This window comes from Acinonyx jubatus, chromosome B3, assembly GCF_027475565.1.
Source record: "Acinonyx jubatus isolate Ajub_Pintada_27869175 chromosome B3, VMU_Ajub_asm_v1.0, whole genome shotgun sequence".
Taxonomy (NCBI): Eukaryota; Metazoa; Chordata; class Mammalia; order Carnivora; family Felidae; genus Acinonyx; species Acinonyx jubatus.
The window spans coordinates 18,438,716-18,456,456 of record NC_069386.1 but is presented as its reverse complement, the minus strand read 5'-3'; the positions used below and the strand labels follow the sequence as shown (position 1 = coordinate 18,456,456).

At 40.9% G+C, this 17,741-nt stretch overlaps 1 protein-coding gene across 2 annotated transcripts in view; it reads left to right on the top strand.

Moving 5' to 3' along the window:
• Nucleotides 1-15,214, top strand: part of CERS3 (ceramide synthase 3) — a 115,427-nt gene extending 100,213 nt beyond the window's left edge. For both annotated transcript variants that reach the window (XM_053223626.1, XM_015068998.3), the window contains exon 12: nucleotides 14,822-15,214. In XM_053223626.1, coding sequence (XP_053079601.1) covers nucleotides 14,822-14,989 — 168 coding nt within the window. In that variant the 3' untranslated portion in view covers nucleotides 14,990-15,214. The remainder of the gene's footprint in view (nucleotides 1-14,821) is intronic.
• The last annotated feature ends 2,527 nt before the right edge of the window (nucleotides 15,215-17,741 follow it).

The following is a 17,741-nucleotide window of genomic DNA, read 5'->3' as shown; positions in this document are numbered from 1 at the left end:
TAACAGTAACTGTCCCTGTGTAGCTAGGTTTGATAGAATCCAATTTAAATTTAATGCAGCCTCTTTGAGGAAAAAAAAAAAAGAAAGAAAAACCCAATTGTTTTTTTCTGTGACCTTGTCATTTTGGATCATAAGAACTAATATAACAAAAAGGAATGTATTTGGGTAGTAGTTCAGAAAATTGAACTCTTTAACTGAATGCACCTCTTTTTCTTTTCATACAGTTGAAGTGAAAAGTTTGCTTTCAAAACAGCATAAAATGCTTATTATATTGTCCTTTGTTTCATTGCCAACTGTGGATTTAGATGTGGAGCCATTCAAAAAGCAGTGGGACATTATGAGTCATTCATGACCTCCTGGGCTTTTGACATTAATGTAGAACCACAGATTCCCAAGCCCAGAGTTTCCTTAAGGCATTTCAAAAACACAGCTCTACAATTTTATTGAAACCATAGCTGCAGATGTCTTTCCCAGAGGTATACGGAAATGCTATGGCAGAGATCATTCATTTACTTGAAATGAGCATTTTATCTCATTAGCATTAGTATATTTTTTCCTCATTGTCAATGTTTATTTTGCTTGGTAATCCTTGCAATCAGTTTTTAGGAAGACAGGCCAGGGCCAGATGTTACCTTCATTAACAGGCAAATCATGATTAATTGATAAAGATCTTATATTCCAGTATCTTAAAATATAAGAAAAAGTTATACGAAACAGTAAAGCCAGAAGTGTAGATATCAGGGTTTGATTTACATTTATTGTACGCCCCCTCTCCCACTTTTTTTTTTTTTTTTGGTGGATATGAAAGTGATAAGTCATGTATGACTTGGGTGGTGCTGGTTGTGTTACACACATTAATACAACTCAGATTGATGGCTACAGATGGGAGTATATTCTCTAAGATAACACAACACGGGGAGGGGTTCTGATGTTGTGTCATATGAGGAGCTGTGGGAGGAAATTGGAATATTTAGCTTGAAGAGGATTTAACTGTCTTTAAATGTTTGAAAAACTGACCGATGTTTGAAGGAAGTACACAGACTCCTTCTGGACAATTACTGTAGTTATTGGAGATGTATGAGCAGGAGTGTGTATCTGTCAACAGAAACTAGATTAGATGAGCCTAAATGTCCCTTCCAAACCGGGGGGCCGTTGGGCACTGATCTTTCTTAAGTAACACCCCTTCTGCATCTCCAGTGCTAACCCTCCAATCCGTGCCACTGCTTCCCTGGACTACAGTCACAGCCAGCATAGCCTCTACCTCTGGTGTCTCCAAAGTCCTTCCAGCCCCTTCCACACAGCAATCAGGAATGCTATTATATAGCAACCAGCTCCCCCCATTAGAGCAGGAGTTTTCTGAGTATAGACGCCTTGTCTGTTTTGGTCGTTGCTATCTCAGACGGTGCTGCACAATGGCTTCTGGTTGGACTTAGAAGTAAAATATACCTCCTGACTGTGACCTTTGAAATTGATAATCCGGTCCATGCTCATTCCCTGACTTCATCTTAGGACATGCTCCATAGTTTCTCACTATGCTTCAGCTGCATTGGCCTTTCTGATCCCTCAAACGTGACAAGATTTTACCCCACCTCAGGCCCTTTGCACATACTATTTCTTCTTGAAACGTTCTTCACTCCCACTTACCCTTCAGGTTACTACCTCCGAGTTCCATTTCCCTGGCACAGCTAAGTGAGATCACCCCATCTAAGTGAGATCCCTAATTTACACATGGTGGTTTTCTCTACTTCATAGTAACACTTATAAATGTGTAGTTCTATATTTATTGTTATTTGTTTAAGCTCTTAGCATTTGGCTCTTCTAGTAGACTATAAGTTATCTGAAAACAAAGACTATTATGTCCTTGATGCCTTGCACAATGCACTGGGGCTCAAGAAATAGTTTTTGAGCCAGTTGTTCTCAGTGGGGATTTTGCCCTCCAGAGACATTTGACAATCTCTGGAGACATTTCTGATTGTCACAGCTGTATCTAGTGGAAAGAAACTAAAGAAACTTACTGCTAACCATCCTAAATGAGTAGAACAGTCCCCACACCACGAATTGCCAGGCTCACAATGTCAAGAGTGCCTAGGCTGAGGTTCCTGGAATGGATGGATGAACTTCTTTCTCTTTTGGCTGATTCCACTTTGTGGTTGGTGGTGTTCCCAAAGTATTCCTTGCTTTCCCACCTACCATTGTCATTCTATACAGAGGGAAGGTAGGTTATGCCAGAACAGCCAAACTCGCTAGTTCTTGAGAAGCCAAGCTCCGTGTAATTAGCTGGGTAGCATTTCTTCAGATGTAAATATTGGTGGTTTAAAATTATTCAAATGATAATTCCAAATGGTTGCCAGCCATTTCCTTTTGAAATCAGGCAACTGCATTGGGAAAGTTCTGATGAATGGAGAGAATAAGATTGTAGCTTATTTTTCAGTTGGAACTGGGTGAAAATGAATACATTTATAACACTACCAACTTTCCATTCCTTCATGGTCATGTACAGTTTGGGTTGGGAAGGGAATAGTGGTAGGGTTGACCATGCCAAGCAGTCATTCTTGGTTCCTTTTCATTCACTTAGTGACCATTTCTGTCTTGTCATTTCTTCTCTTCTTAACCTTGTCGAATGTTGGGTCTAAGCAGCAGAACCGTTCATGTCCTGGAAGCAGCTAATTCTCACCTCCTGCCCTTCGCACATACCTTTCCCTCCCCTGGAATCACAGCATCCAAGTTTGAGCTACACAGTTTCTCATCTCTAGTTCAAGCAACTGTACTTAGGAGGAAGTCTTCCAAGGTTGCTACTTATTGAAACATTTCTTTCAGCCCCATACAGCTCTTCCCAATCTTCCTTCCCTCAGGGCACTGAGAGACTGATACTTGCACAGCATGCTAGGGAAAATCACCGCTACAGTCCAAAGAATGAGGAGACTGGGGCTCTGGTAGCTGCTCCAAGATCTAAAGGAATCAATGTCTCAGCATATTTTAACCTTTTCCTGGCACACCAGTTGGGAAACTCTGGTGTAGAACAGCCCCACGATACTCTAGTTGCTATGGGCCATAATAATGTTATGTATTCCATTTTGAATGTGAGCTGGTGGATTGGGGTTGCCTAAGAACAAGTTGTATTTTGTCTACCACTGGAGAAGGACAGTGGTGAGATACTTTGTGAATTTTCCTTATTCAGAAATCTCAGCAACAATGGCAGCATGGCTCCTCTGAGCCAAGGCAACGGCCCTGTCCCGCAAAAACTCTCTGAAGTGGTTGTCATGAGTCTGCTGCAAAGTGCTCTAGGTCAGGAGGGGGCTCTGGGGATCCAAACCTGTGTGGCCCAGCTCTGCTGACTGCTGTGCTACAGTTTGCTGAGCCCATGGGCCAAGCCAACGCAGAATCTAGATCCTGGCCACAGGGATTTGATGCAGTTTGGAAATTGCTGAAGACAAGGGAAGAGGTCTGCACCAAAGAGCCCCACTGAGTGTGATGGGCTGGGAAACAAGGTCTCCCATACAGGGCAGGACTGAGGATGATCTGGAGGTTTTTGTCTGGAACAACTGAATGAATGGAAGTGCCATTTGCTGAAATAGGGAAGACCGGAGAAAAGGTGGTGTATGAGTTGACCAGCATTTGATAAGCCCATTAGGCAGCTGAGAGGAGATTGTCTAGCTGTGAGCATTTGAATTTGAAGCCAGGGAGAGAGGTCCACACTGGGGTATAAATTTGGGAGTCAAGGTGGGGGTTTCTGCTGTGGTGTTAGATTCGTTCATTCACTCACTCATCAAACAGATACTGAGGGCCTACTGCACGCTAGATGGAATCACCTAAGAGAAACTAGAAAGATTGTATTCCCCTCTCTCCCCCTGCAAAGAGAACCACTGAAGCTGTGTCCTTCCACCCATGCTTTCATATGCTTGTTAGACTTGAATACAGTCAAAAATATGGAGTATTGCTTTCTTATTTTTAAACTTTACATCTAGTATATATAATTGTGCATCTTGTTTTCTTCATCCATGACATTCACATTGATACATGTTACTCTGTGGATCAATTCATTTAACTCCTATACAGTTTTCCACCAATCAGATACTCCACACTCTGTTTAGCCTCCTGTTTACAGTCAATTCTACCATAAACATCCTTATATCTGTCTCCTTGGGAGTGTATAATGAGAGTTTCTCTGTAGGGAGGATTCCCACGTCACCTTTACTGGATGCTGTCAAACTATCTTTCAAACTGAGTGCATGAGAGTCTCTCGTTCCCCACATCCTCACCAACACTCGCTTTTATCGGACTTTTCAATATTTACCGGTTTGATGAATGTGAGATTTTTTTTTAATCTCATTTTAATTCTCATCTTCCTGATTACTAATATTGAGCATTTTGTATAGTTTATTTGTCACAAATGTTGCCTCTTCCGTGAATTGCCTGCTCAGATCCTTTGTCTACTTTTCTGTCACATTGTGTTTCTCCCCCCTTCTTAATGGAGTGTAGAAATTCTTTGTTGGATGCTAATATTTAAAACAAATTTGAATGTTTCAATTTTAATACACATTTCCTATGACTATATACTTAATCCTCCACCTTTCTATGATTATTTCTTAAACGATGCTTACCTAAATCCTAGTGACTTTTTTTTTTCCAAAATCGCTTTGTATCTTTGCCTTGTTAGGGTTGTCGAATTTCCAGGCCATAGAATCTAAAGCTGTTTCTAAAGGCCATAAAATATGGCAGTTTAGAGAATGTGCTAATTTTAATGGTTCTAATCCCCAAAGCAAATTACATTTATGAAACCAAATCATTTTCCACATCCATTGCAATTGGATGATTATGACAGAGTCTGGTACATTGTTAATTAATTTTTAGGTAATACAGAGAATATGAAAGACATCTATGGTTGTTATCAAGAACCATGCAGCTGCTGCGGGGCTGTGTCACTCAGTTGGGTGCGATGGAGTCTTGAAGCTCTTATTTAACCTGGAAAATGAACATGTTTGACAAGACACTCTCTAGAATCCACCTAGCCCTAAAACTGACTTCTTCTCTTAGAAGCTCATTTTTCAAAGCCCCCATAAGCCTTAGCAAAATGAATTCATTTCTTAAGGAAATTAGAGACATTGATAGCACCAAGTGAAATGAAAAAAGCCATCAGTGGAGAATAGAATGCACACTTGACCTTTGTACGACACGGGTTTGAACTGTGCTGTACTGTGAATGTATGTTCTCTTCCTTATGATTGTCTTAATGTTTTCTTTTCTCTAGCTCATTTTAAGTATACAGTATATAGTACATGTAACACACAAAATATGTGTTAGTCAACTATTCATGTTATTGATAACATTTCCAGTTAACAGTAGACTACTAGCAGTTAAATTTTTGGTGAGTCAAAAGTTATACGTGGATTTTCAACTGTGCAGGGGTCAATGCCCCTAAACCCCATGTTGTTCAAGGGTTATATTCTAGCTTACACTGGTGAGTTGGGGCAGTTTGAAAAGCAACTTTTGTGTCTGGCTCTGAAATTCAAGAGGAAACATTCTGTGTACGCAGACAAGCCAATCTCAGGGTATGTTTTCAGGGATGTGGATCCAAACTCCACAGGACATAAAGGGCTAGGTACTACGTTGACTCGCACTCAGAATTATAGGCAGCTGGGGCTGTGATCTTGATCCTGGCATTCTGTGTCCAAGAGATTTGACACCAACCGAAGGTAATTACCATGTACTATTACAAAGTCAGCCAGTTTTGTGTGAGCTCCCCAAAAGAAAAGGAGACTAGCAGAAGCTGGAAGTGTGTTCATTACTTCAGGGATCAGATGCTTGAGTCTTTGGACATAAGTCAGTTCAGCTCTGTGCCCCCATTCCTGGCACCCACTCTTCAAAGGGGTATTTTGACTTCATGACTTTAATTGAGGAAGGCCATTTTTATCCCAATTTCAGAGCTTTCTTTCTTTCTTTCTTTCTTTCTTTCTTTCTTTCTTTCTTTCTTTCTTTTTAATGTTTATTCATCTTTGGGGGTGGAGGGAGGAACAGAGAGAGAGGGAGACACAGAATCCAAAGCAGGCTCCAGGCTCTGAGCTGCTAGCACAGAGCCCGACACAGGGCTCAAACCCACAAACCACGAGATCATGACCTGAGCTGAAGTTGGACGCTTAACTGACTGAGCCACCCAGGCGTCCCCCAATTTCAGAGGTTTCTATTTCTTCTAGTGTATGGGATGTTTCCAAACTGACTTCCAGTCTCCCTTCACAGTGGCTGTGATTTCAGCCCATCCTCTGAACACACATCTTCTCTGCCCTCTTGGAGTGCCAGGCAGATGACATTTGCCAATATTGATGCCTTTTGGTGATGTGGGGGCTCCAGAGCCCCCGTTAGAGCTAGTAACACGGTCTCCGCTACATACGTAACTTGTCCCTCATTCTTTCCACCACCATTTTGTGCAACCAAAGGTTGTTGCCAGGTGAGAAGGGGATTCTTAAAAGACTTTGCAAAAATTATACTCATCCACTTCAATCGTGGAATGAATAATATCGTTAATAATGTGTTCTAGAGGGCCCAGGTCATTTCTGGAAAAAGTTCAGTTGCATATAGATATCTTTGCTAATTCAAAAGAATGTTATCTAAAGTGATCAGATAGTAATGTGCTCTCTGTAATGGCAGCTGCTGAGACCTTCACTGAGGGGCAGCTCAGGTGGGCAGATCACGGTGAGCATGTGAGCCCATACGCTTGGGCAAGTGGGAGAACTGAACCAAGTAGCTGTGACCCTTTGGCTGCTGATCCAAGGTCTAGTTCACTCTTCAAAAGGTTCTGGGTCCTCTTTATGCATGCATTTTCTTGGGCCTTTAATAATTTGTGGGAGGGTTTCAGGCCAACATTTGCATGAGACAAGTTCTACTAGCCCAGTGACAACTAAAAGTGTGCAGAGAACAGTGTAGGGAAAGGCAATGCAGGAAAAGAAATGGGCTGATTCCAAGAGACAGACTCAATGCTGCTGTGTAAGCAGAGTCTTGGCACTCTGTCAAAGCAGACAGGTAGTGTTCCAGAAAACACTGTGGCTTGACCTTTAGCAAGTATTTAATTCCTTGTTCCACTAGAGCAAGCTTGATTTGTTTTTGATTTCTGTTAAGTGTTGTAATTGCTGGGAAAGATTTGTAGTTGTGAAAAGGTGCTTTGCAGAACATGCATTATGGTTTGTATTTTAATATTCTCTGATTTAGGCTATTTAGAAAAACCTCTTTTTTCTGGCATACCTGAAGTCAGCTTTTTTCAAACTGTGGGTGGCAGATCAGTAATCCAGTTTCCTAGGTCTCAACCACCGTTTTTGCAATGAAACAGAACAGAACAAAACATGTCAGTGTTTGTCTCACAGAGTAAAAATAATTAATTAGGGGTGATTTTCATTATTTCCAATTTTATGCTTCGAAGTCAGTCCTGCTGGTACCAAGGGCAGAGTCAGAACAGGGTGAGGAGGTATAAGGAGACCGCTGGTGCTCTGTTCAGTAGGAAAGGAGAGGGAGCTTTCTTATGCAGAGAACTGACCTCAAACAGAACTGAGTGTCTGCCTCCTGGGTGCCCTGTCTCAAGTGTGTGTGCAGAAGACTCCAGCAGGGGTCTGTAGAGCACTGCGGTTCACAGTTTCTAAGCTTAGAGTAGGGTTTTCATCCGATCTGCCTTTCTTAGTTGTGTGGCCTTCTAAGTTACTTAATCCCTCTGAGCCTCAGTTTCCTCTCTTGTAAAGTAAAGAGACTGGCTCCTATGTCCTAGGGTTACTGTGAGGAGGGAATGTTATTGTTCACACTAGCTGCTTGGTCCAGTGCTCAGCACATAGATATTTAGAGCATGAGTGTCTATAGCAGCCTTATCCACAATTGACAAAACTTGGAAGCAACCAAGACGTCCTCCAGTAGGTGGATGTGTACATAAACTGTGGTACCTCCGACGGTGGAATATTCCTTAGCAATAAAAAGAAATGAGCAATTGAGCCATGAAAAGACATGGAGGAACCTTAATGCACATAACTAAGTGAAAGAGGCCAATCTTAAAAGACTACATACTCTATGATTCCAACTATATGACATTCTGGAAAAGACAAATCTGTGAGGCAGTAGACAGGTCAGTAGTCATGAGGGGTTGGGGAAGAGGGAGGGATGAATAGGTGGAGCACAGCGGACTTTTAGAGCAGAGGAAAAAAATCCGTTTGAGGTTTCCACTGCTGTTACGGTTTTATTATAGACGGCATATACAAGATAAAATTGAATATAACATGAGCTTTTAGCAATACTTTAATACCCATAATTTCTGATTTATATTATGTAAGCTTGCATAACATGCAACCACTTGTACATCCATCTAACAAACTCTCACTATCCAAAAATCCTTTCTGAGCTTGATGCATCATCTAGGGCCATGGTTCTCAATCCTACTGGACCCGTATCCCATTCGCTAGCCTGAAATTAAATTCCCAGGTTAAGGGGGCGCCTGGGTGGCTGAGTCGGTTGAGCGTCCAACTCTTGATTTCAGCTCAGGTCATGGTCCCAGTGTCATAGGATTGAGCCCCGCATTGGGCCCCATGCTGAGCGTGGAGCCTGGTTAAGATTCTCAATCTCTCTCTCTCTCTCTCTCTCTCTCTCTCTCTCTCTCTCTCAAAATTAAAAAAAAAAAATCCCAGGTAATATAACTCACCTATAATCATAATTTCAAAATTAATATAATGCCACAACTGTAATAGAAAAAGATATAATAAGAGGCATTTCTGATAAAACATTCATTTCATGTGTAACCTACGTGCAAAACTACACTCAAGAGGATCCTGGGGTCAACAGATGCCGTGCTTGCTCATGTGGAGACTCACCATGAATGGGGCAGCTGTAAACACAGACTGATGCAGGCATGTTGTGCTGGGACTCAACTTCCCCCCGGTAGTGTTGTGTCATCTGTGACATGGTTTTCTGAAATTATGAAGCCCTGAACAAAACAAAGTATAGCCTTCCTTTGAATTGTGTACATAGTTATGTTCCTGGAGAATTGAGAGTATATTTAAACCACACAAGAATTACCATGCTTGAATGTAAAATGGAATTAGGTTCTAGGCTTGGATGATTAAACACAGAAACACAGTTTCACTTACACAGAGGTCTGGCAGGATGCTAGGATGTCAGGCACATTGTAGGATATATGGTATCTCTAGCCACTGCTTACTGAAAATCAGTGATGCTCCCCAACCTTTGTGACCATTAGACGCCATTAATTTCCAGAAGGCTCCACTGGTCCAGGACCCCTTCCTAGAGGTAAGAGGGCTGGAGATGTGGCTTGGGGCAATGGGAAGCATCTTCTAGGACCAGTTCATATCTCAGCTGAAGCAGCTCCTTAAGTCCTGGAGAAATGGGACAGTAGATAATAGTCTGCTTTTCTGGAGAGAAATTTATTTCTTTATTCTGACTCAAATTTCCCCTTGTTCCCTACAAAAATCTTGAAGAAGGAGACTCAAGGGGCGTGGTCCATGAAAGCAGTCATCAGCCAGGCATGATCCTTCCCTGAAGGACCCCATCTGCAGAGGGGAACAGCACTTCTGATCCCTGCTCCCAGCATATCATAAAAAGGTTGCCTTTCTCCATTGCATAACAGATGAGACACCAAGTTTATGCCTCCATGTTTACAGTGAGCCTTTTTACTTTAAGACCCTTTCTGTGTTGTTGTGGAAAAGAACCTATCGTACTGAGAAAAGCCCATGACGTGACATTTCTGTGACTAAGGCAGCAGAATATGGGTATGTTGGGTTTTTTCAAAAGCCGTGTTTGCAGGAAGATTGTATACAGAGGAGGTATTCGGTTACATATACCCAGAGGTGGTCAGGTTTAGTCTGGAGGTCACAAAAGGAGAAAGTGACTCATATGGCTATAGATGGCATCTCAAAAAATGGGGTGTCAGGAACCAGGCTTCATCTTCCATGTTTTTTTTCTTTTTTTTAAATTTCTATTCGCTTTGGTGGGGGGGGGGCGGGGGCATGGAAGGGGCAGAGAAATAGGGGGATAGAGGATCTGAAGTAGGCTCTGTGCTGACAGCAGAGAGCCTGATGAAGGGTTCGAACTCATGAGCCAGGAGATCACGACCTGAGCTGAAGTTGGATGCTCAACCAGCTGAGCCACCCAGGTGCTCCCATGTTTGTTTGTTTGTTTGTTTTCTTTTCTAGTCTAAGTTTAATAGAGATGTTTGTGAACTGGTTTAGAGGGGTGCGGGGTCATGGCCAACATTGGCCTTGCCCAGAGCCTGAGTTCTCAGTGTTGTTCTAATAATCCATACCATCTTTTCTGTTTTGGAATGAAGCCTGATCTGTAGCAATGTCATTCTTCTGAGAGTCTTCCTCCCAGAATTTCTCTGAGAATACCTGAGAGAGGTGGGGGAGCCTATACCCCTTCATTAAGAACTGTCCTTGAAAGAGTCCCTGCATAAAGAAAATAGAACCCATCCTAATTCCCGACAATAAGAGCATCTTGACAACCAAAAGGCCTACATGAGTAATACTTTACTTAGCAAATGCATATTGAGAAAACCATAGTTTTTTCTATCTGAAAAGAAATACAATTAATTTTTAAACACCATTGGGAAAATTGACTTTTTCCCATCTGTATAAAGTTTGATGAATCTATACACAGGTATAGATTTGTGTAGCCATCACCGTAATGGTGCCCCTGGCATCCCTTCTCCATCCAGATAGGTGGTCTTTTCAAGAAGAGCATGTAAATGTGATCTCGCTGTTAGTGAGTTCGAGCCCGGTGTCAGTGTCAGTGTGCACTCGCACTGTCAGTGAGGAGCCTGCTTAGGATTCTCTCTCTCTCTCTCTCTCTCTCTCTCTCTCTCTCTCTCCTTCCCTTGCTCTCTCTCTCTCAAAATAAATAAACTTTAAGAAAAATGTATCATTTTTTAAAAGGAAGAGAATGTTAATAACATTAGTATATCATATGGTAGGTATCCTTTTAAAACTAATTTATTTTCACTTAGCATAATGCCTCTGAGATTCCCCCAATTTCTTGTAAATGTCAACACTTGTTTCTTTTTCATTGGTAAGTAGTATTGCATTGTACAGATGCACCACCATTTATCCATTTACTGATTGAAGAACATTTGAGTTGCTTCCAATTTTCGCAGTTATGAATAGAGATATTATAAACATTTGTTTTTATGTGAACATAATGTTCATTTCTCCAGGGTGGATACTCGGAAATAGGATTGCTGCCATATATAGTAAATGTATGTTTAACTTTATAAGTAACTGTCAAACTATTTTCTAAAGTGCCTGTACCGTTTTGTATTTCCATCAGCAATGTGTAAGAGTTCCTTGCAGTCACTCTGCGTCCTTGTCAGCACTTGGTATTGTCAGTAATTTTAATTTTAGGTATTCTAATGGGTTTATAGTTGTATCTCATCCTAGTTTTAATTTGCATTTTGCTAACAGTTGATGTTGAACATCCTTTCAAATGCTTTTTGACATCCTGTATCCACTTTAAGGAAATGCTTCTCTTTGCATATTTTGCCCACTTTTCAGTTGGTTTGCTTTTTTCTTATTGTTGAGTTTTGAGAGTTCTTTATTATGCATACAAGTCAGCTATGAGGTTGGCAAATATTATTTCCTAGTTTGCACCTTGTCTTTTTATTCTCTAAATAGTGTTTTTTATAGTGGACTTCATTTTGATGAAGTCCAGATTATTGGTTTTTTCCAATGGAGTTTGTTGTTGTTGTTGTTGTTGTTGTTGTTGTTCCACATCTTGGAACCCCTCACCCAACCTAAGGTCACGGGTTTCTTCTAAAAGTTTTATAGTCTTATATTCTACATTTAGATCTATGATCCATTTTGGGTTGGCTTTTGTGTAAGATATGACACTTAGGTTAAAGTTTAGTTTTTTGCCTATGGATTTCTAATTGTTCCAACACTGTTGGAAACACTATTCTTTCTCCATTGAATTCCTTTTGCACCTTTGTCAAAACTCAATTGGCCATATTTATGTGTGCCTATTTTTAGATTCTCTATTCTGTTCCACTGATCTATGTGCTTATCCCTTTGCTAATACCACCCAGCTTTGATTACTATAACTTTATAGTAAGTTTCAAATTTGGGTAGTTTGAGTCCTCCAATTTTATCAGAATTGCTTTAGCTCTTCTAGTTTCTTTGCTTTTCCATATAAATTTTAGAATCGGCTTGTCTATATGTACAAGAAATCTTGCTGAGATTTTAATTGGTATTGTGTGGAATCTGTAGATCAACTTGGGGGTAATTAACATTTTTACTATGTTTAATCTGCCAATCCATGAACATAGTATATCTCTCCAATTATTTAGATCTTTGATTTCTTTCATCAGAGTTTTATAGATTTTACATACAGATCCTATATGTGTTTTTTTTGGTTTATACCTAAGCATTTTATTTTTTGGAAACTTTTGTAATGTTACAGATATTTAAATTTCAGTTTTTAGTCAGACATTGCTAGTCATGTTAGTTTCCTGTGGCTGCTGTAACAAAACTTGATGGCTTAAAACAGCAAACTTGATGGCTTAAAACAGCAAATTTATTCTTTCACAGTTCTGGAGGCCAGAAGTCTATAATCAGTTTTGAGCTGAAATCAAGGTGTGGCAGGGCTGTGTTCCCTCCAGAGGCTGTAGGAGAATCTGTTCTTTGTCTTTGCCAACTTCTGGTGGCTGCCAGTATTCCTTTCTTGCAACCACATTACTCCAGTCTCTAACTCCATCTTAACATTGCCTATTCTCTGTGTTGAATCTCCCTTTGCCTCTCTTATACACTTCGGATGGCCTTAGGGCATTCCTAGATTATCCAGGACAGTCTTCTCAAGATTCTTAATCATATCTGCAAAAACTTTACCATATCGGGTAACAGTCACAGGTTTTTAGGGATTAGTACTTAATATCTTTGAGAACATTTTTCAGGCTATTACATTATTGTTTAGAAATGCAGGGCACCTTGGTGGCTCAGTCAGTTAAGCTTCCGACTTCGGCTCAGGTCATGATCTCGCAGTTGTGAGTTTGAGCCCCACATTAGGCTCTGTACTGACAGCATAGAGCCTGGAGCCTGCTTCGGATTCTGGGTCTCCCTCCCTCTCTGCCTCTTCCCTGCTCACTCTCTCTCTCTCTCTCTCTCAAGCAATAAAATAAACATTAAAAAACATATAGAAATCAAGATTGTGTGTGTGTGTGTGTGTGTGTGTGCGATTTTGTGTGTTAACCTTGTGTCCTGCAACTTTGTGCTAAACTCACTTATGAATTTTAGGAGTTTTCGGTAGAGTCTCTGGGATTTTCTACATAGATAATCATGTCATCTTCAAATAGTGACGCTTTTACTTCTTTCTTTCCAATCTGTTTGACTTCTGTTTCTTTTTCTTACCTTATTACATTGACTAGGACTGCCAATACAATGTTGTATAGGAGTGGTGAAAGTAGATATTCTTGCTTTGTTCCTAATCTTAGGAGGAAAGCGTTCGGTCATTCATCATTAAGTATGATGTTAGCTTCTATTTCTTCTTTGCTGAATTTTTTTTGATCATGAGTGGATGTAGAATTTTGTCATATGATTTTTGTTCATCAACTGATATAATTATATATTTTTTCCTTCTTTAGATTATTAATAGGTTGAATTACATTCATTGATTTCTAAATATTGAAACAGCCTTGCATTACTGGGACTAACCCCACTTCATTGTGATGTATTATTATTTTTATACATTGCTGGTTTTGATTTGGACTATCGTGTTGAGGTTTTTTATGTGTATATTCATTAGAGCTATTGGTCTGTAGTTTTTTCTCATGCTGTCTTTTTTCTGGCCTTGGTATGTGGGTAGTTCTAGCCTCAAAATAAATTGGGAAGTATTCCTTCTTCTTTTTAATGGAAGATATTGTGGAACTTTGGTGTTATTTCTTCTTTATATGTTTCATAGAATTTTCCAGTGAAAACTTCTGGGCCTGATGATATTCGTTTCCAGAAGATCTATAACTAATTTAATTTATTCTATAGTTATAGGACTTTTTTAGGTTACCTATGCCATATTGGGTGAATTTTGGTAGTTTGTAGTTTTTGAGAAATTAGTCCATTTCATCCAAGTTGTCAAATATATATGCATAATATTACTCATTGTATTCTGTTATTTTTATAATATTTGTAGTATCCATAGTTGAATCCTCTTTTTATTTTCTGACAAGTTGTGCCTTCTCTCTCTTTTCCTTTGCTAGTGATTTATCAATTTTATGGATCTTTGCAAAGAACCAGCTTTTGGCTTACTGCTTTTTCTCTATTGTTTTTTCTGTTTTTGGTTTCATTGATTTCTTTATTATTTCCTCCCTTTTGCTTGCTTTGGGCTTATTTTGCACTTCTTTTTTCTAATTTCTTAAGGTGGAAGCTCACATTATTTGAGACTTGTCTTCTTTTTAATATAAACATTTAATGCTATAAATTTCCTTATAAGCACTATTTAGCTACCTTTGACAAATTTTGATATGCTGTAGTTTCATTTTAATAAAAATGTTTTCTAATATCCATTGTGACTTACTCTTTGATCCATTGTCAAGTGTGTGTTAATTTCCAACTGGTTTGAGATTTTCCTATTTTTTGTATTGATTTCTAGATTAATTCCATTATAATCTGAAGTATACTTTGCATAATTTCAATTCTTTAAGTTTGTTGAGATTTATTGTGTGACCCATGATATGTTCTACCTTGGTGAATGTTTGGTTTTTGAAATTTGCATTTTCTTTCTGGGTTTGGGATTTGGGTTTTCTTAATCACTCAAGCCTCTTTCTGGAAGGTTGTCACTCACATCCCATTCCTTTCTTTCTCTAGGACACCCACGATGTGCGGAGTGATGATGAGGATGGATATGGAGAGGACGAGGGAGAGGAGGAGGAGGAGGAGGAGGAAGAAGCCACCAAAGGCAAAGAGAGAGACTGTTTGAAGAATGGCCTTGGGGCCAACAGGCATCTCATTCTCAATGGTCAACATGGCCGTTAGGTTGAAGTCCATGCAGCTACCGGGTCACAGTGTCCTCTAAGGGCTGCTGGAAGCCAGAGTTGCTTCCCCTTCCACAGCTGTGGCCTACAGGAGCCACAGGGACCCCAGATTCTGCCCTTTCCTCTTTTCAACCACTACCTTCCTCTCCCCCTGAGATGTATTTAACAAAATGTTGTTAATTTGTGTTAAAATGTTAAATATAGCATCCCTATGGATTTTACTGCAGTTAGGACTCAGACTGGTCAAAGATTTCAAGGATTTCTCCAGAGGCCCATTTCAGTTCAGTTGTGTTCATTCATATATGTGAGACTGGTGGTTTTCCATGCACTCACGTCATGCCAGTAGGACTTTGCACCTTGCCACCTTGCTCACTCTCAGGATTACTTGAGAGGTTCTAAGGGAACCCACTTTTTCAGGTGTGTTCAGCCACAGAGAACAGCTCATTGCCTCCCAAAGTGATGTAGAGGACGCAATGCAACAGTGGCAGAAGGACCAAAGGAGGTGACCAGGCTTCCAGGGCTCACTGGCCACTTTCTGATGTGGGTGGTTTTTTTAAACCTTCCAAGCCTTGGTGTCCAGTGGAAATAGTAATATTTGCCTGGCCTACCTCATGGAGTTGGAGTAAGGATTAAATGAGATAACAACAGAAGGAAAGTGTATAACTGCCAACTGCAATGTGACTGTTACCTGACCCTGTTTTCACTATGATGCCGACTCTGTTTGGGAGACAGAAACCTGGCTACACTTGGCACTGAATGGACCTGAACAAAAGGCACAATCTTAAAAAATTTATTTTAAATGTGTCTGGAGATACCCAGAAGTGCAAATATCCAGAAGGTTGTTTCCATTATATTTGGTAATAGCTACCCAGGGATGATTCTCAAATTCCCCCAAATTCCCTACCCCCAGGTCCCCTGGCCAGTGGAGGCAGCCTGGGCCCCAATTCCTTATTGTCTTTTGCTGGCCTCTCACTCGCTTCCTGAGAAGGAAGCTTTCCTGCCCCTGCCCCTGCCCCTGCCCTGAGCCCCTCCTTCAGGCTGGCAGAGCTGCCCAGACAGCAGTAGGATCCCTCTGGGGGCCTGTCCCGGAGAGTCAGACCCAGGGCAGGCTGCTCACCTAGCCATTATTTCCCAGAAAACCTGAGCCTTTGGGGCATGACATGCATGCGAGCTGTTGACCCAAATGAAATCTTAGAAACAGAAAGAGGATGCCACACTCTTTCATCTCTGCTATGCGACCCAATCAGATTGCTCAACAGTAAGACAGAACAAAACAAAGGGCTGCAAAATACCCCCTGAGAAATGTCCAAGGACAAGTGTTAGAGTCAATGGAAGCTCTTGGGGCTGCAGACCACTCAGGGAATACAGATACAAATACCAATACAGATACAGATACCAATACAAGCTGGTGGGTCAGTAGCCTGCTGGCGGCCCCCTCAGGGGGCACATCTGAGCCCAGAGTGCAGGGCAGACCTGAGACTTAGGGTTCAGCTGGCTGAGGAGAGGCTGAGCCTTGCAGAGGAAGAGCTTGAACGGAACACACAAATACCCCTCCACACACAAACACACCAATCTCTCATACTTTGGGGGCCACATTTTGCACTTTTGTCCCATTTGCTTGGGGCCCCTATTATAAAACCAAGTGGGAGTTAGGGCTGTGAGGGCTGGCAAGACATCCACACAGGCCCCCCTGATGCGGGCTGCTGCTGCTGAGTGGAAAGGCACGGCCCAGCAAGGGGTCCCCAGTTTTTATTCTTTAATAAAAAGATAAACAAAGACAAAACTCAAAACCCTTGCTAATTCTTTCCCCATCAAGATCTCTTCCTGAGGAGTCATTAGAACAACAGAAAACCCTATGTCAAGTTTTCTCTGCCTGTTATTTGCTTTTATGAGTACAATGACATAGGCATCATATGTACAATGTTATATTATAAATGTAGAATGCCTCCACTCCCTTTAGGACATAGCTGTTAAATTATTATTATTATATTATATTATTATTATTGGTGGAAGAAAAATCCCATTGAGACACTATGTTTTATGTTTCCAGTTAACAGACTGTTTTTTTCCTTGATTTATTTTGGTCTTGTCTCTGTACCAAATTATCTTCTCACTTAAGGTAAAAACATGTTTATTGGCTGCTGTAGCCTCCAGTTATTTCTTTTTTTTTTCTTATTTAAATGTGAAAGGTAAACTTGATAGGCCAACTTCAGCTCTCTCTGATACAACGGGAAGCACTGAACTACCTCTGGAAAGGTAGATATGCATTTTTGTAACATCCTCTATGGCTTTTGTGGTCATTTTAAAGGTCACCTCTCTTCCTACCAGAACCAAGGGCTCACACTATGCCAGATGACTTTATAAAAACACAGTCCACTGTGCCACCAATGTTATCATAATGGTGAAGACTTACAATAAAGCAAAGACAGAATCCGGAGGAGTAGATTCAGCATACACATTGCTTGGCTTCTGAGAGATCATTATCGCTCTCATCAAGTGGAAAAAAAAAGATTTGCCTCTAGAAATGCCCTGCCGGAAATCAGAGGGAACAGGGAGAAGGGTAGAACCAAGTTAGGACACTAAGGCTGCTGCCTTTGGCGTATCAGACTCCAGACAAGAGGAAATAGGCCTGACGGGGGTGACCCGCTTGGCTGCAGACAGTGCGGACAGACCAGTGTGGGCTGGGGTCTAACCTGGGTCATGGCATCTGGGGCCTGTGGTGCAAGGCAATGTTGAAGTGCTAAGAAAGGGGA